Source organism: Siniperca chuatsi, linkage group LG5 (genome assembly GCF_020085105.1).
Source record: "Siniperca chuatsi isolate FFG_IHB_CAS linkage group LG5, ASM2008510v1, whole genome shotgun sequence".
NCBI lineage: Eukaryota > Metazoa > Chordata > Actinopteri > Centrarchiformes > Sinipercidae > Siniperca > Siniperca chuatsi.
Window position 1 is genome coordinate 29084339 of NC_058046.1, and position 20483 is coordinate 29104821.

The following is a 20483-nucleotide window of genomic DNA, read 5'->3' on the forward strand; positions in this document are numbered from 1 at the left end:
GAGACTCTGTCCAATCAACTCCCCCTTATCTTTTACATTAACCCTTCTCTCCTCCCTCTCCCTCTTCCTCCCACCTCCTCTTCCTCCTGGCTCTCTCCCATGGGCCCATTGTGTTTCTCCTGGTAGAGGATCTTCTTCATCTTGCGGTACTGCAGATTGTCCAGCTCACGCACCGCATCCTTGGTCCTCTGGATGAGATCGATGAGAATGCGCGGCGAGCGTTCCCGACGCACAAAATCATGCTGGACAGAGAAGAAGAGGGAGAAAGTGAGTTAGTTAGCTGGGTCAGAAGAAGGGAACAACTGGTTTATACATTTAAAAATAACCTTTTTTATACAGTAATTGATTTAATTAAAATTATGTTTTAACTTTAGCCTTCATAACATACAATTTATGGATGTTAAATGGCTAATTTCAGGTAATGCTAATGACTTTTTTTGTCAAAATAGCTGAATAGCAATTTGGAAATGGACTCTTTAATTTGTCTGTGTGTTGTAGTACAATTTGCATTTGTGTTTTTCCAAAGTTTTCACCTGAAAATATGTGTTATAGATTACATGTTACACTTTATTTCAATTTAACCTATTAATTAAAATATTAATAGCAACCAATAAACATGTATTCGGGAAATTAGGTTTGCTGGAATGACGCAGGGAATTTCAATGATACAAGGTTAGTTACTTCTCAGTAAATATCAGAATCAGAAATATTTTATTGATCCCCGAGGGGAAACTCTTTTGTTACAGCTGCTCACTATCACGTCAGAGTGAGATGACGAGACGGAGCTATGGTAACAGGCAGCATGCACGTTGGCGCATGGGCACTATATGACAACTGTGGTTTGAGAACATTTCATAGCTGCAGGACATTTTTTTACACTTTGACATACACATTGCTGCTCGTAACAGGTCTTATAAATTGTGTTTAAAAGACATCTAATTTTACACTTTAGGACTGCATTGCCATCAACTTCTTTCATCCAGTGTAATATTTCAATGAGCACCACAACTGTGACTATCACTAGAGGGCGCCTGTAGGTTGCTCAGCCCATCCTGGGAGTCCCAGCACTCACATCCTCTAGTACACACTCTAGTACATGGAAGATTGTCCGTAAAAATCGATTTTCATAAATACTCTTAATCCTTTTCATTCCAATAAATAATATCATAACTGTATTTGCCTTGGCACAGAATTAATGCCAGCTTCAATTAAATTATATCAAGAAACAAAAACAACCATTGAGTAATATGCTGATAATTAATTGAGAGGTTTCAATCTTTTAATCTGGGAATTTTTTGTCCAGAAGGCCTACAAACATTAACTTAACTGGAAGGATAATAACAGAATCTGTGGGATACAAAGTATAATAGGACCATATTGTATACACACTGGATACTGCCAACCAAAGATTTCTTACAAGAAAGTCCTACAGCAAGAAAGTTAAATCCCTGCAACATTAAAATTACACAAAAGGTCAGATTTTCTTTATAAAAATAGGATTATTTAATAATATTTTCTAACACACTTTTACACTAAACTGTCTGGTGTAACTCATTTAAATCACATTTCTAAGCTGTGACCAGTTCTACTGTAAGGAACCAACCCTTCTGTAATCTGATGGAGGTGTAATTTGGTGGAGGTCGGGGCATTATGCATTTATGTGATTATTTATTTTGTGTTACATAACGAAGGTCAGAGAGGGTGGGTGAGGCTGGTGGTGGTTGGCTAAGGTGGGTATGGTGGTGGTGGTGGTGGTGAAGATGTATGTGGGGTTTTTTTTGTTGTTGTTTTTAAAATTTGTGTACTTTTTAGTATCAAGATGAAAATAAAACACAACATCTTCTCTCCCCTGCGCTTCCATCCACCCCGCACCCCCCACACACACACCTCTTAGTCACTCTCATTCATTAAAAATATTGTGTGCTTATATGGCTGTAATGTATGCAACCTCAGAATATAGGGCTAAAATATATATGATGTATCTGCAACCTCAGAGTACAGGACTAAAATATAAATGATGCATCAAAAATGTGAGATATATATATCTATATATATATAAATATAGATATATATATAAATTTCCAGCTCGCTTTCTCTGCACACCTTCCTCTCCATGTGACAGATGCTGGTGTAATGGGTTAGTCAGGACACAGGGGAATGACATCACGCTCTGAAAATAGAGATGAGAGTGATTTGTCCCGTTTTCTGACGGACCTACACCAGAGTGTGGGTGGTTGGCCACCCCCGTCCCATCGACCAGCGAGAAGTTATCTCCAGGATTCTTCCTCATTATAAGGTTAGTGTTAAGAAGAAGCGACAGCAATTCCACAGCATCTTCAGTCCCTTCCCTGTCTGTACACTGTAGCATCACCAGCTTCTTCTATCAGAAGTACCAATCCATCCTCACAGATTTACTTTACGCTTTAGTCCATCTCGTTTACTTCTCCTGCAATTACAGTAGCAGTAGTGAGAATCCCAAGAGAGCAAGACTAACATGCTTGATGTATTAAAAGAATAGTTAGACATATTGGGAAGTACGTTAATTATCTTTCTTGCCGAGAGTTAGATGAGACGATTGATACTGCTCTTACATCTGTACAGTAAATATATAGCTGGAGCCAGCAGACACTTAGAACTATTTTTAACAGTTCAACAGAGTATTTTTTGCTTAAACGGTGGGTACTTATGGGAGGTCACTGAGAGGTTATTATTTCATTATGTATATAATTACTATTACTCTAAATGAGGTATACAGGGAGAGTGTGTGTTTAACCTGAAGCCAGAACACTGATAGCTCAAGGCCTCCAGATTAGTGACCTGATTTCTCCTTTAAAGAGCTTGGAGGGGCGTGTGCCTCTGTGTGTGTGTGTGTGTGTGTGTGTGTGTGTGTGTGTGTGTGTGTGTACTGAAGATGTGTGGTTTTGTGTGTGTGAAGAGAAAGGGGGGTATTAATCATAAGCTAACATCCCCCCCCCCCGCAAGCTCTTCACTATAAAGCAGCCCCTTCGACACTGATCCAAAGTCTGGTACTTATCCCTGTTTAATGGTTTTTCGGCCAGGATTTGGGTCAGGGGTGTTGGGAAGAGTGAATTCCAGGTTAAACGTCGATCCTATCCAGACGACAGTCCAGAGCCCCTTATTTAACGGCTACCTCACCTCTAACATTCCCTTCATCCTCCCTAAGGTCAGGCAGGTGTGAAAACTCCTGCTCGAGCTCCTGCACTGTTGAGCGTGATCACCAAGAACATAAAACTCTTAGTGGGCCAATAGGATTACCTGTCACACAAACAAAAAGATCTACTCCTCAATTACAGGGAAACACAATGAACATACATGGATTAACATCATGTAAGTTCATTGTGATTTTGTGGGGCAGGATGCTAACAGGATGCTAAAAAAAATGGAATTATAAAGGCTGACTTGCAACTGCATTTTTACACTTTGACTTGCAGCTGCACCCCCCCAAACTTCAGAAAGGTCCAACTAAGTCGACCTTTTGATAATATTTTTTTGTAAAAACGATCTAAAAGTTGTAGAAAAAGGAAAAGAACAGGGCACACTGGTGGCCTAGGGTTTAAGGCACCAACCATGAACCCTAACATCCCCAGTCTCCACCCTGGGACTTTTGTTGCATGTCCTAACCCCATCTCTCTCCCCCCTCATTTCCTGTCATCTCTCTACCTTCTAACTATCAAAAAAAGGCATAAAATGCCTAAAAAATACGATTTAAAAAAGGAAAGTAACTTTCCAATCTGTCAAGAATGAGGAAATGCCTGAATGCTTCTTATTTTACAAATCTGTAATTCTGGCATGTAAAAAACAAATGGACATTGAATAACTGCATGAATAATGGGCAGCACCAGCATTTGGAAAAACACATACCAGTTGGACCCAAATAAAAGAACTAATGTGAAAGCAGCAAATAAACACAGTTCTACGGAGCCCTTAAGGACCATGGCTACAAGGAGCAGTACAGGAAGCAGAGTTACAACAAAGAAAAAAAAGAGAAAGAATAAGCCATTCTCAGCGGGGTGCTTGATTCCTGTGCTTGAAGAAGACACTGTATATGCTTGCGTATTAGGGAGCCGTGGGTGGGTGGGAATGACTCATCCACAAGGCTCAGGGACTGACTGAGACAGGAAGTGAGGTCACAGCTGGAAGGATTACAGAGGAAGCCCACTCACTCGTAGCAGCTCCCCTGACGAGGGTCTGTCCTGAGGAATTTTCAGTAGGCAGTAGTCGACAAAGCTCCGGAAGGGGTCAGACCTGGGTAAAGAGGACAGTAAGATAGAGGTCAGCGATTCCCCTTCTCAGTCAAACATATTTAAAATCAGAATAATTTAAGCAGAAATAGCAGTGACAATATAATGATACTGATCTAATGACAACTACTGTACTCACTGTCAATGCCTAATCTAACTTGATGAGTAATCTCTTCTTCTGTTGTGCTGTGTTTATCATATCAATGAATTAAACCATCAATCCTATATAATCTCTTAGTGTAGCCCCATATATGAACCATATATGGATTATGTAATGTGGAGCAATAAAAATATAGGCCACTGGAGCTGTGGAACACCGTGCCACTGACTCCGATCTAGAAATATGTTCATGATAACACAGTATATGTAACACCGTGTGTTTGGGTTGCTGCTTTGGGTCATTAAGATAAAGTAGCCTGTGGTGCTATTTAAGATTTTCGTAGTCAATATGCACATTCAGGGTCATTGTAGGGTCAGTAAGTGCACCTATACACCACCAAGCTCCTCCTCAACCTCAGTGCCCTCTGTGGTTAACCAAGGTCCATGAGTGCACATGAGTATGTCATGCCAATGTGTATACAGTGTGGCCTTGTGCATGTGTACTGAAGTTACACTATGGAGCTGATGTCTCTACTCATCTCATCTGGCGGGATGTTGCTAATGCCTCGGGCCGCTGGAGCTCCTCCAAAAATACCACAACCCTGCGCCCCACACAATCGCTTGCCTCAGCGCGATGCTAGAAACCAACGCTAATTTTATACCAGGCGTCCTCCATGCATGTCATAAGCAGCAAATTCTAACTTAAGACTCCCCCGCCTCATGTTTTTGATGACTTGCTCTTTGTCAGACAGAGCCCACGATATATGCACTCTTAAGGTGTAAACATGTTTTAATTGAAAGCTTGGATGGTAGGCAAAGGAAGACCACTGATGCCTTCAGGCTGCTCTGAGGCAAGTAGAGAGCAACATTCAGCTTCTCGCCTTGGCCTTGGCTGATATTTGATGAGTATTGTTTCCCCCATGAGAATCGCACCTCACATGCAAAGTGAGCAGCGGCTACAGCAACTCAGAGGAACGGTGGAATATTTGCTGCCTCGCTAATTTCCTGCTAGTATCCTTTTACATCTTTTTTTTGCCAATTGAGATAACCTACTTCTCTATACATTTATACTGATAAATATTGATAATATATCTCCAGGTTTGTTCAAGCTCATACTGAGTACATGTGCATGTAAAATAATTACGTATTAACTAGGTAACTAGTATGGTATATGATGTATATTAATGTGTCAACTAGCTAACATAAAGGATACTGTATGTGTGCATGGAATATTTACTGGTTAGTTATATAGCGTAGAGTATACAGTAAGTATTAACATGCTATTGTTTATGAAACAATGAATCTTCTTAAAATGGAGTCCTCCTCCAAGCAACAATAAACACTCATGATGTTATGAATGTTTTTGACAAAGAACCAATCAGTTTTATTTCTTTACATGAAAAGTATATGAACAGGCACAGAGACAATCTGTATCAGCAGAAATCAACAATTTCACATACAGTTTCTTAATTTATGAGTTAACTAAACATGACCATGTCATATTTCATGATGATATCCAGTAGGACAACTAACTGCAACAGCATCTCACCCACAGTGTGTGTGCAACCTTTTTCAAAGACACAGCAAAGAGCTGTTTAAAACCTGCTGGCCCAAATTTAATTGCTTTAAGTTTTTTGATGTCTGGAAGGACAGTCTCTGGAGGTTCTATTAAAATCTACAATCATAAGCTGTGAGGCTGAGAGCAGCATAAAGTATTGCACAAGGCGGGCTGTTTTCCCATAATATGTTTAACACACTGAGTCTGTGTACAAAGAAACACCCTAGTTAGTATGGCAAACAAAAAAATGAGAGTTTTAACTACTAGAATAATATTTGAATAATCACACTGCTTTGTTTTGATGTTGATATACATTAAAATACAACTTATAGCCCCAGCATCAATGGCGTGGATAGTTACACAGTATTTCTTTGGTAGAGGTTTCCCAGGTAATTACATAAGAGACTCAGAGTGTGACCTTGCACAAAGCCCGTTGCAGGGATCACAGGTCGGGCAGATTAACACAGGGATGTCTTACCCTAACTGGGCCCAGATCGGATTGGACTTTAATAATCACAGTTGACTGGAAGTACTGTATCAGCAGTTTCACTGGATTTTTTTGGTTTGTGGCCATTTTCTTAGTTCAATAAAATTACAAGTTTTTGTGACTGATTACATATTGGACAGCATTCTGCAAAGACTATGGTTATTTAATTAAAAGATTTTTTTAAAAACTGAAAAACAAAACAAAAAGGGAGGTATGTTTTCAACTCACCACTCATTGGACTGTAGCGTGGGAGAGTCGTTCTGTGCGATGTGATATAAGGCACTCATGGCATTCATGTTGAACAAGGGGGGTTTACGCTCCGCTAAAATAAGAAAAGATGGGAGAGTCAGCGATAGATGGAGAAGAGTGATGTTTCAGTGCCAAAGTTTTCACAATCACCAATCAGCTTCTCCTCGAAAGAGACAGATTCAAAGTCTTAAAGTCATGCAGGAACAAATGTTTTGTTTGTTTTTTGTCCTCCTGTTTCAAGAATCATTTTTAATCAGCTTAAATCAGTTGAAGTTCTGACTGTATGAGCTTATAAATGCATTATTTGACCAGTAGGTAGATGTATGCTCACCCAGTTCAATACAGGTGATCCCCAGGGACCAGATGTCCACTTTCCCCTCGTACTGACCCTCGTCCATGGCTAGGATCACTTCTGGGGCCATCCTAAGGACAGAGAGACACACGTGCAGATGCGCACACACACACACACACACACACACACACACACAGTTTATTAAGTATGGGGGGAAATTCATGAAAATGTTATAATCTGCTAAGCCTTTCAAAGCTTTTAAAGACTCTGGTATGCTGTGATGACAGCACAGTTTTTGGAATATATGTGTGCTTCTGTGCTTTTGTGTGTGTGTGAGCGAGTGAGTGAATTTAACATGACGACTGAGAAACTCCGCATCACGAGAGTCCGACACTGGTCCAGCTGTTTGTGATGATTTTCAAAGCTACATGAAGTGTGTGAGTGAGTATTATGGTGGGTAAGGTAGAGCTGATGTTTTCTCTATGAGAGGCAAACAACAGAGGGCATTACAGCTGCTTCTGTAACAATATAAATACATATATAAACAAAGTTCTTTTCAGATATGGATTATGTAACATTGTTGGCCTCATCAAGTTGTTAAAAGTCTTTTTGTCATTCAGACAAAAGGTTTAAATACATAAATGTTCCTTTCAGTTATGACAGAACTATTACAGAAAGAGCCACAATGCTAGCACAACATTTGGCATCTGGTGTGCAAGAGGGAGCGCGGTCACTGCTGGAGAACAGCGGTGGGTTGAAAACTATTGATATGAATGAGGAAAAGTGTTGTCAGTTCTCTCACAGGCTGTATCTTGAGCGTGAGGCATACTCACCCCTCTCCTCTCCCTAATTATATTTTTCACGACTTTCATCATTTATTAGTATAATTTTGTCCGACCTAAAATTGCTGTTGTGACTTATGTAAAAGTGACTCAGGCGCTTAATTCAGACAAATGACCAACACGTAAATTGTCATCACATTTAACGTGGTGCATGTCTGAGGGCTCTAGAGTAATACATGTCTGTGTGCCAACAAAAATTCCTAGCATTTATGAGATTGGCTTCAGGTGTCAAAATTCAAAACTCACTGACAGCATGATGGCAACAACACTGCAAAAACAAACAACAAAAGCCCTAAAAGCCGATAACTTGTGCAAAACAATTGTCATTTATGTGCAAAAGCAAGCAGACACTAAAGAAACACACTAACAAAAAATATTCTAGTTCATGTTGGTCTTCTTAGGACATGTAGTCCTGTGTTGTGCTCTACCATATGTAGTCTTGTGTATACTGACCAGTAAGGTGTTCCGACAAAGGAGTTGGCAGGTGAGGCAATGGAGGCAGAGCCAAAGTCGGCCAGCTTGACCTGACCCAGCTCAGTCAGCAGAATGTTACCAGCTTTCACATCTCTGGATGGGGAGAGGGGGATGAAGAGAAGATATAGGCATAGCAGCCAAGAGACACCATATCAGTTCCAAGGATCTATTATGCATTATGCTTTTCCCTCGATATTGACAAACTGGTCACTGGTATGGTGTCTTTATAGATGTGTAGATAGATAGATACGTTCATTTAAATGGGTTTTATGTCATTTTTTTATTTCTGCAATGAGACCTGTGATGACACAAAACAGTCAAAAGGATTGATACAGTGTCATTGTTGGAGGCAAATCATATTGTCTACCATAAAAGATAATACTGTGGACACCAGAGAGACAGGAGGGTGGTTACCTCCACACAGCAATGTTCAACAAGGATGAAACATAAGTACAGACATGAGGTTTTACAGCCTAATTAGTAAATGCTGCAATAAAGGGAGAACATGAGTGTCCCTCATCTCATCTTATCATGTTTTTGCTAAAGTCACTGTATGGTCCTGTTGGGAAATGTTTGCAGAAGGGAAAGAAACTGACTCACCTGTGAATCATATTATGGGAATGTAGGTAAGCCAGTCCTAGCAAGGCACCGTGGGTAATGGCAGCAATTTCCATCTCTTGGAGTGGTTTCTTATGAACTTCGGGAGAATTAAGTACAGTGGAAATAAGTAGGAACCCTCTAAAGGTAACAAGTCACTATTACTGAGAAATTTCATGAAGGCTAAAGTCCCAAAAGCAGGCCAACTGTCATGTCTGTGTATCTACATCAGTGATGAGTACACACACAGGTGCATAAAAATAACAGAACAGTTTTTCAGGTCAGAAATGCTAAGAGGGTAAACAGTGAAGGAGGTTCAAGCTTTGAGAACAGGAAAATGTTATTTGGTCTTTAGAAAAAGTAGTTAAGCTAGAAACCAAATCTAAGTAACACAGATGTGGTCCTCCATCTGTATACATCTTATGAATCAAAAGTGCTCAATGTAACATCACAGGTCAGACCACATAAACATGTTAAATTCAGTTACAAGCGAGTAGATTCTACATTTACATTGTATTATCTTGCTCCAGGAAGCTACTCGTAGATATTACAGCAGTGATTGACCCCCAGCATGTATGAAGGTCATTGTTCTGGTATTTTTTTAAGAAAGGTTCACATGTCTAAAATGATAACAAATAACCACAGGAAACAACCAAAGAACATGTGGTTTTATGGGTTTAAGAGATTAATGCAGCCATCTGATAGCAGGCAATTCCTCATGTCTAGAGAGTCTAGCAAAACCTCATGAACTAAGGTCATAAAGCCATCACTACCTCAAACTGGTCTGATTTCAGCGGTCACATACTCAAATACTATAAGATCTTTAAAGGGATAGTTTGACATTTTGGGAATTATGCTTTTTACTCTTTCTTGCCTAGAGTGACCACTTCTACATCTGTTAGCTTAGACTGACAACAGAAAACAGGGGGAAAACAGCTAGCCTGGTTCTGTAACAAAAGGTAACAAAAAACCTACCAGCACCTCTAAAGCTCACTAACTACCACATTATATCTCGTTTGTTTAATCCATACAATAACCCAAATGTAAAAACAACAAGTCTTTGTTTTATGGGGGGGGTTTGAGACTATTTCTTGGCCGGGGGTAGTGGCTTCTTGGAAAAATGTTAGGATAAACACTCTGATACATTAATAAATACACTTACCCTCTAATAAATCTGATGCGGAGCCCAGGCAGTACTCCATCACCAGCTGAAACAGAATACAGTTACAGCTGAATAACTAATCATTCACATGGTGTGCGCTCCATCATAAAATATCCTGAATACAAAGCTTCAGGTAAAGTTTGTGAAAACTTTCTCTATTGCAAACTGATCACATTATGATGTCTCCAATGGAGGTGGTACTGATTACAATATATTCAGAGAAACAGAAGTAGGCAGTGGGAAAACACAGTCAGTAGGAGAGTAGTCTTGTATAGCCAGACCTATGTCTACACTTCATTTTTGCGCTGTGCCAGCACTGGAAAAAGGTCTGGCTGAATCTATTATCATTCTGGTATAGGAGTAAAAAACGCTCTGGCTTGTCTGTACTTCTTTAAACCAATCACAATCGTCTTGGGCGGCGCTAAGCCCAGGATGCAGCAACGGTGCCCTTGCAAAACGGTAACACACAGATAGCGGAAGGGGAGGAGAACGCCGACTGAAATAGTCGGCCAATGGCAGGCTTATACCCACAGCCTACTTCCTGTGAGTCAGACTAGTAGGAGACTAAAAGAAACAAAGACAGAGGAAAATAATCAGACAAAGAGGATGGGAAGAAAAAGATAAACTAACAATGCTGCAAGACTGAAACAAAGAGGGGAACGAGGACAAAAAGAGATGTGAAGGATCCACAAACCCAGGCAGTGTTGTCTTTCAAGTAGCAGCCTTTGTACTCGATTGTGTTTGGGTGTCGCAGCTGTCCCAAAAACTTGACCTCCTTAATGATGTCCTGCCACTTCTGTCCAAAACAAATTCAGACACACAGATGGTTACACATTACAGGTACAATCACAGTAACACTTAAGTGGGCATTGCTGTGACTTTGATTGCAGTGGCGCAGCTGGCCTCACTGTAGTAACCACTCACACAGGTATTATGGCTTTTATACATCTATTACCTTTGTATATAGACAGACAGGAAAGTTTTTTTAATAGCACTGGACTAACATAAATAATAAACAGAGTAATAAAATACAAAAAAAAAAAAGAAAGCTAGCTCTCTGCTTACCAAAAGAGTTGATATAGCAACCAAAAGCCTCAGCTAGTTAGGAACAGTCTGACAATGTCATGCAAGAGCCCTCACATAAAACCATCACTCACAGGTTTATGAAAAGAAGGTGGTTTACTAAACCACGGAGGGAGGGACATGTTTGTTCCAAACTTTGCATCTGGTGGTGAGTAATTAAATTATTTTCACTTTATTTTTTTGCCAGAGCAAGAGAAATAAATGTTATCTGACTGCGGCCTAACCAAATGCCCACTTGACTTTGAGCTTGAGATATGGTTCAGAGACAACCACCAAATTGTGGTGATCCATTTACAGTGGCAACTTGGTTTTGAAGGCAAAGTCTGGCATGTCTCCTGTGTCTGATAGTCTCTCTTACTTCGGTAGTCTGCTTGCCATTATAGGACATCTTTTTGATGGCCACCACCTCGTTGGAGTAGGAGTTACGTGCCTGGAGAAGAAAACAAAGATTAGATTCTAGTAAAGTCTTGAAATTTGAAGTCTAAAAACACAAGACAACTCTTACAAACACACATACAGTAAACCTCTCACAAGACATCACAGGAATTCAAGTTTTGTTTTGGTCCCCTGGCCATAACACTCTATAAAAAAAAAATCTGGCATTAATAACTTAAAAACTGACACACATTGATACAACACACTGTAAAGAGCTAACACACTGGTTAGAAAAATAATTTAATTGTTGTATGTTAAATTACTTTAGAACGCTCCATATTCCTGATTAAGCAGGGTAACTACTTATGGCTTTCTGTTAAAAATGTAAAACTATAACATTACAAAAGCATCACATGCAGTATTGAACAGTATGTACTAACAGAGTGTTACGGCAAGGAAAAAGATTCTTTGAATTACAAAAGAATGAGTTTTCATTGGACAGTAATGCTTTACTTTAACCCACCCATTTAGCATCTATAAGCATTATATAAACATTTAATAAATGGTTTATAATATAAGGATATTTTAAGTGTTTTATTAAAGTACAATACATCAACAACGACTGAATTTTACTTTATTGTCTTTGGTCATGCCTATAGAAGGAGTTGAAGTTGTTGACAAATACGTTAACATTTACAAATACACTATAGTGTGTTATAAACCATCTATTAAATGTTTATATACTACTCATGAATGCTAAATGCTACATAAAGTAAAGTGTTACCAACTCATGTAATGTCTTAAGGGTGATCCAAGTTAGCCGGATAAATTCAATGCATGCACAACATCATGATCCATGCACAAAGCAATACATCTACAACAGAGAGGTACGGCAGTAACATTTCAATTTAAACAAATTTCCTCCTGATCAAAGCACTCAACAACGTGATTAGGGGAAGCCCGCAGGTAAGTGATGTGTAATTATTCTGCAGCTACTGTAGTTGTTTGCGTTGTCTGTGCACATCCACATGCCCATGCTAAACCTGTGGTGTTAACCTCAAAAGGCATTTGGCCTTATGGACAGCTACGCTGTAGCTCAGCCTAAGCCCTTATCTCGGCTTCATCCCACTTACAAATGAATGGGAATCTCATGTTGAGATTCAAATGGAATTACAGTAACAGCAGGCAACAGAGTATTCCCATTTGACTTTTTCAGATTCATTTGATCCCTATGATTGACTGTCAGTTCATGCATAATAGCCGTTCCCTCCGGTGTAGTGTACAGATAGATGGCTATAGAGAAGAGAGAACAAAAAAATCATGTAACACTGAAATATTGAAATACATTCAGGCTCATTGTCTTTGCAGAAGAAAGGGGGTGTATCAATAATTCCACTTTTACAGTTTCACTTAGATTTTCTTACTAAAATGTCTGTATCCTCTTAGTGTCCAGCTGATAAAATCCAGATGGGAGAAGCTCTGATTGATTTCTAGTTGATATGCTCATGTGATTTGCCATCGATTATTATCAATAAGCTGCACAATATACATAGCATTTCTCTACATTTTTTTTCTTATATTAGCATGATAACAAATGTCATCATAATGTGTTATTTGCTATATATAGACATGTAACCTCTTATATTTCTTAGTAGATCAGTAATTTCACTATTTAAACTTTGAAGAAAAAACAAAACATGGACTACTTTCACTAAAGCTGCTCTGACCAACAGCTAAAGCTAGCAGTGTACCAGTTGTAATGCGGACAGCATAAGTGTGTCAGTGAGCACAGCGCTGGCACCAGGGCAGGATTTAGACACACACTGGAGCCTGTTAGCCAGACGGACATGGGCACCAGGGCTACTAGTGATGTATTGGGGCTCTGTGTGTGTGTGTGTGTGTGTGTGTGTGTGTGTGTGTGTGTGTGTGTGTGTGTGTGTGTGTGTGTGTGTGTAAATGACATGGGATAGAAGATGATCGTAAAGGCCTGCCAGCCAAGAAAATCCTGCCCCATTATCGACAGCGTCTATTTTTCTATACCAAGAAAACAGCTGTCTTAGGAGGGAGGGGGGAGGCTTATCGCCCCTAGCCCTGCATCTGGAGGAGAGGAATGAACTGAAGACGAGAGAAGTGGAGAAGAAATGAAGAGAGAGCAGAGAGATGCGGCATGCTTTCAACTCCCCCTCCATGCAGCTTTAGAATCAAAGGCTTGATGAGTAATTAGTGATGATGAGATTAATAAGAAAGGCTACAGAGAAAGTGCTAAGAGGGAATCTGGCTCCACTTAATTGCATTCAAAGAGCCATAATGTAGCAGGCTACACTTATAACGTGTACAAATATGTGAATCAAAAAATGAATATGTAGGGTAACTAGTTAATAAATAAATCAAAACTATATTTATGTATTAATATTCATCCATAATGGACATAATGGTCCAGCCCATCGTTAACATGCTGTTGTCCTGACAATATGGCCGTGACAACAGCTTGAAAACCATTTTTTTAATCTCTTCGAACAGAGGACATTTATGGAGCGGTTAAATACCAGTTTAGATGAAGTCCTTCAATCCATGTTCAAAACTCTTTTAAGGACTTTCAAGAACCTTCATGGCCTGTGGAAGCCTATGTACATACAATCATGAATTGGCACTCACAAAGTAGACAGCCCCAAAGCTGCCATGTCCGATCTCGTGCAGGTCACAGAAGACGTCCTCGGGGTCATCTTTGAAGAAGAGGTCGGCCAGCTCGGGGTCCTTCGGCACCCCTTTTCGTGTGGACGACGGCATTATGGGCTGGACATGGGCTAGGCGCCGGGGACCACGCTCACATACACACTACTGCTGCTACCGCCACCAGATGTCCACGACGGGCCCGGCATTGGCCAGCTAGACCTGAGAAACAGAATCGTGAAGAAGACAGGTGATAAGCTGATTACATTTGTATCGCTGTGCACTGCACTGGACAGGATTGTGACATTTGTTTCCTTCAGGCTAACTATGTAGATCCTCTTAAATTTGACACTAAGCTGTTGCCAGAAAAGCTTGAACACATCACTCCCTGACCCAAGAAAACAAATATTAAAACTTTTATGAACAGGATGTAGAGTGAATTACTATTAATATAATCAGTGTTACATTAATTGCTATGTAGTTAAACCGATAGCATGCATGCTAAAGCATTAAATTACACTGACACACACCCACAAACACACACACACACACAACTGAGGTTGGTCATTGATACCTGGGAACACCCAGACATTGTTTGATCTAATGTTACTTCACAGTCCCTTCCAAGAATATCCACGTGTATGTGTGTATGTGTGTGTGCACGCGCGCATGCTTTTCTATGAATGTTTGCATTCGTGTGTTTTATGGACAGTTGATAAGTGATAAGAAAGGAAAAAAAGAGCTGTCTAGTCCTGCTGTTCATCCAAGTCACAGTCACACTTGCTCACGTAAACATGCGCGCACACACACACACACACAACACACTTGACAGCTGAAGCTGAGTCACTTATGCATCATTTCCACCCATGAACACAGTGTAACAGTTGCCTGTGTGCATGGAGACACACACACTAATGCTAAATGTTTTGTATCACAAGGCTGCAGCCAGGCCATCAAGCGTGTACGCATTCTGGACACTCTGCTCCAGTTAGCTTCGCTGCACATGCATCACACACTTGCACACACGCACACACACACACACACACACACACACACACCCCATCTCTCTCATTCCTGTTTCTCTCTCTCTCTTTTTCTGTCTACCATGAAATCTCTGTGCACATCAACCAGATGCAGCAAGTAAATCTGGCTCCAAAGGCCAGCCCCACACAGAGCAAGCTGACATACAGGCAGAGGCAGCAAGACACGCAGGCACCCAGGCCAAGACACTAAGCATCAGCATCATCCTAATCCCCTGCTCTTAAAGGGATCCAAGCCATCACACCCACTCTAAAAATATCAGTATTAAAAGGCAAAGTCCTGTGCCCTCTGTTCCATGGCACCAAATGCATAAAGATGGCAGCCTCGAAAGCTTGGGGGGGAATACTTTAGGTATGGGATTCTGCACTATTTCATTGAGGAACTTGAACAATGACATTAATGTGAATATCCTGATAAAACATTTTTCTCCCAATCTCAATGAAATTGTTATATTTTGCTATAAATATATGCACATTGCATTATGTTTGGTAAAATCCAATGATCTTTTTTAACAAGATTTACCAAGAATTTGTAAAATACGAGAGGTGCAGAACACCCAAGGTCTCCAGTGTGGCCTCAAGGTTCAGCATCATCGTATTCTCAATAACACTGGCTCAAAGCAGCTCAAAGCGATTCTGCCAGTGGTTGTGTGTTGAAGGCCTACATCAAGAGATGCTGGTTATTTGTTACCCTGTAGAGTTGAGGGGAAGACATGGGTGATCATTTACCTCAGAAAATAGAAAATACTGATTCCAAAAGGTTTGTGGCGGCAGTGAGGGGGTAATTCAGGTTGTGACTATAAAATTAGGGATTTATTTCTTTTCATACATGCTATCCCTACAGCAGGTGAGAGCAATGCATTGACCAAGTAAACGTCAACAAGGACGCACATACTGCCTCTTATTACCTTCTGTACATGAAAGGGCCTCCTGAAGCACCATGCCAACCTGCTCAAGCTATAAAGCTGCTATAACATACAGTAACATCTGAGCAATGGGAATGGCAGCCAGTTGTACTACAGCCTGACTAAAGTCAATTTCATGGCATGAAGCTTTGATTCTCTCTAAGAATGCTTGGAAATCACTGTAGGATTGTCACATAAACAACAGGCATGGTTTCAGTTTTCCCGCTTACATAATGCGAAAGATCCCATACACAAGCTTACATGCTTATTGCCTTAAGGCATCTCGTGGTCACTGAGGCATTTTTGAGAAGCATGAAACCTCAGCTGAGACCTCCATGCCTGTGATAGAGGTGTGACGAATGATGAATGAAAAGTAGAGTACAGCATTGCAATGTTAACTGTATGCATTCCACCTGCAGGCTCCAGATTCTTGTATACCGTACACTATTCATGGTTCTATGAAAAACACTTGGTTACACTTTTAAGTAAGTATTAGGCTCTGTGCTTGTTAGGCTTTCATTAGATGCTTCATGTAATTCTGGTTCTTTAGATATCTTATCAATGGATTTGTTTAACACTGAAAGATGTAAATTAGCTGTCAGTACTCTGTTTGATTAATGTGCATGTTAACTTCACTCAAACATAGTACCAAATATGTACATATTCAACAAATTAGGACCTACAAGAAAACCATGCAGTGTCTCTATTTGTACGTGTTTATACCTATGTCTTTGTGTAATCATATGTGCTTAAGTGTGTATTTTACTGTGTGTGTTTCTGTTGTATCTGTTTATCTACAATATGAACTTGTGTGTGTCCATGTGTGTTAGTGAATCTGCGTATGTGTCTGTGTGTCTCCTGGTTGCATCAGCCCTGTCTGTCTCATCTCTCCTGCTTGAGCTCTCCAGATAGCTACTGAAATAAAGCCTGACACAACCCCCATCTTAACCCTCTCCCCATCAAAAACGCGCCCACAGCATGAGCGTGCACACACACACACACACACACACACACACACACACACACAGTATGACTATGCTGCTTTCACTAATAGAAAATAAGACAAGAAGGAAAAGGTTACAAAATAATAGAGAAAAGCTAAATTTGGGGAAAGAGGGAGTAAGAAAATTGGAGGGAGAGAGAATGAAGGTTCGACAAACAGACCTACTGAGAGTCAACGAGCAGTTTTGCCCAATGTGAAGGAGCTTTGAAAGAAGATCTAAACCACAATGATGGAAAGATTCAGCGAATGAGTAAAAGATAAAAATGGAGCAAATAAACATTAATGTCATGTGATCACTCTGGAGACTCTGCACACCTCCCTCTCACCCTCTTTCCACTCTTCCTCCTCCTCCTCTCCTTTAAGATGTGTAAAGTGATGCAACGTGGCAACAACAGGTTGTAACGCAGGGGGCTTGGTAAAGCAGTTACTAGTCCGGCAAAGCCCAGTGTTTGGTCAGTTCATCCACTGTGTGTGTGTGTGTGTGTGTGTGTCTGCATGTGGTTACTGTGGATCTATGAATGGTATTGTGCTGAGAGAGAGCTGATTAGGCAAATGGCTTAGACAGATTAAATGTTTGGTGTGTGTGTGAGCGAGTGTGAATTCTTTACTACATGTGCACTACTACACACCACTACATGACACTGTACTTATGTGCGGGTGTGTGTTAGTGTGTATGTGCAGGACTAACAAGCGCACGGGTGTCTGAGTGAGTAAATGAGATGACGTGTCTGTGGGTTACTGTGGGGGTGGGTAATGGTGCTAAAAGGTTTGCTATATACAATAAACTATACATCATAAAAACATTATATTTAAAAAGAGATTATATGGTTTATGCTAATCTGGCCTGGAATACACACACACACACACACACCTGAAAACACTGTAGGATTCAACGTTTTTTGAAGGACAACAAAAAGGATTTTTAACTAAAAGTCTTGATGGCTAATATCTAAAAGTTTTGACATTTTCTTGCCAAAGAAATTTTAAAACATGAACTCAGTATTTTACGACTGCATTTATTCTGGCAGCATTGAAAAAAAAAACACCAAGACTCAACAGTGACTGGCTGATATCCAATATTTCACATAGGCCAGTAAAATCTATTTTCAAGCCATTAAACACAATCTAATAGATACAAGAACTTATTCTGGGACTTCTCCAATGGTTGTATCTCTACATAAGCACATGCAAGCATACATGTGTTTAATGTGGGCCAAAGTTCAACATGCATACACAAGAAACACACACACAAACAAACAAATACTGTACGACCTCCCACCCCCAGGCCCCCTGTTGGTGCTGTTATGACTAATTCATGTACCAACATGTTGGTGCAGGACCAAGTCCATCAGGCTGGTGGATATGGCTCTATACCATGTGCTGCAACAGACATATTCAAATGGGACATCACATTGTCTATTCTTGGCCAATTATATACAAGAATAAGAGATATACACTGTAACAAAAGAGGTCCAGAACTGTAAAGTCGAGTTCAAAAACTTGAAAAGAGTTGCTCAAGTCAATACGTTAACACAACTTGTTAAAATAATCTACAGTTGTGTTTCCTGTACAATCTTAACATTTAAAAGTAAGCTTTTTTTTTTATTTCAGACTCATTTGAGGTGCAGTAAAATATTGTGAGGATTTAGAAAAAGATTCAAGTTCTTGCAAATAATGCAGGGATGGTTGAATATGCATTCACTCTTGCAAGATCACAAGAATGAACAGGGCTGACACAAACAAGACAGAAAAGAGGAGAATATCAGATGATGTTATTGTATAGTTGCCCTTGTGAACAATATGGATATAAGACAACATCCCTTCACTGAGATGTGTTAGATTGAGTTTGATAGAAAACAACTTTACAGAAACTCCAAATTCCTTCTGTGTGGACACTTGCAAAGCGGATTCATCTCATTCTCCCTCCTATCTTATCCTGCATGAATTCCTTCAGTCTTGTCTCTTAACTCCATCAGTTCTATAACACTTCGCTTTCATTTCTTTTCTCAAAGAAAAGCTTTGACAAGGAAGAAAATGTGATTTTCTTATCATTCGTTTTGCACTCAGTCTCCTGGGTTTGCCTGTATTCTACACCCTTCTAAATCTAAACTCGTATGAGAGTGCAGTTGAAGTGCATATTTATATATAAACATGTAGAGTGTGCACAAAAATATATTTGTGCCATTACATCAGTGAGAGCACACAAGTGTCCATATGTGTTTGTCCGTTTATGTGTGTGTATAGCCAGGGGGTTTAGCGGCTTACTGGCCCCCCTACCGGCTTTAGGCAGGAACAGGAATTAGGCAGACTGTGGGAATTCTTACTGGGATTAAAATCACCAGCTCTAATCAGAAACAGAAAAAAAAAAGAACTGGTAAATCCGCGTTGAGACATAGCGTGAGGGCAGTGTGTGTATAAGAGAGAAAGAATAAGAATTAGAATTACGTAATGATTCAGCCTTAACTCCTGTCATGACATTATAGAGAACAGGCTTAGAGCTTTGGAGTTGTGTGTGTTTCTGTGTAAAAGTGCACATATAATGTACTGTATGAGTGAGCAAGGAAGCCTGGATCATATACACACTCAGAAAAAAAAAATTAAAATCACTGCACTTCAGTAATCTTGTCTAATAAAAACTTCAAGACTGCGAGCAGATATAGCCTCACATCTCACCGGAGTGCAATATCCCTGGAGAGTACTGCATGCGTGTGTGTGACGTGTACATTAAATGGGTCAATGTCGTTATGAATGTAATAGAAGCCTATTTAAATGCACAATGTCGGGTTGTATGGAGATGATGCCAATTTAAAAAGGGCCAAATGTGATAGGGTTGTTTCTTAATCAATAGAAAATCTGAAGTGGCTGTTCCTCCTGTGATTCAATACACATGACCATGCATGGATAGGGTATAGGTATCCATGCATGCATACACACTGACACACACACACACACACACACACACACACACACAAACATACCATCACCTTAACAAAAACACTACAGCATGGCGGACCGTTAACAGTCAGATAAGGCTTCCATGTTTCTGAATTGGCAGATGGTAACCAATGGCGCTTTCCATGCATGTTTTTCTTCATGTAATGATAACCAACATTTTGTCTGCAAATGCTATTTTTAGTTTTATTATAATGATTACATTTTTTCACTGCCCTAAAAGAGGTCTAATCAGGCAAATAAGTGAAAACACCTGAATAGGTGGACCATGGGCATGCAGGGCTACACTGAGCCTTCTTGTGGACTTGACTGTAGAATTGGACAGCCCTGGCCAGTCTAAACCTCACAGGTACTCTGCCCTCAAGTTCACCAGTCTGCAAGTGAGGGGAAGTGCAGACATTTGAAAATCAGTCCTCGTCTTGCCCCGAGGGTC

General features: G+C 40.2%; 1 protein-coding gene across 1 annotated transcript in view; it reads right to left on the reverse strand.

The window, feature by feature from the left end:
- The window catches only part of taok3a (TAO kinase 3a), a 68649-nt gene that overhangs the window by 19701 nt on the left and 28465 nt on the right, over positions 1 to 20483 (reverse strand). The window contains 10 exon segments of the mRNA XM_044196554.1: positions 75 to 242; positions 4185 to 4266; positions 6635 to 6728; positions 6987 to 7078; positions 8243 to 8356; positions 8864 to 8960; positions 10023 to 10068; positions 10717 to 10818; positions 11464 to 11535; positions 14136 to 14372. Of these exon segments, the coding sequence (XP_044052489.1) occupies positions 75 to 242; positions 4185 to 4266; positions 6635 to 6728; positions 6987 to 7078; positions 8243 to 8356; positions 8864 to 8960; positions 10023 to 10068; positions 10717 to 10818; positions 11464 to 11535; positions 14136 to 14267 (999 nt within the window). The 5' untranslated portion in view covers positions 14268 to 14372.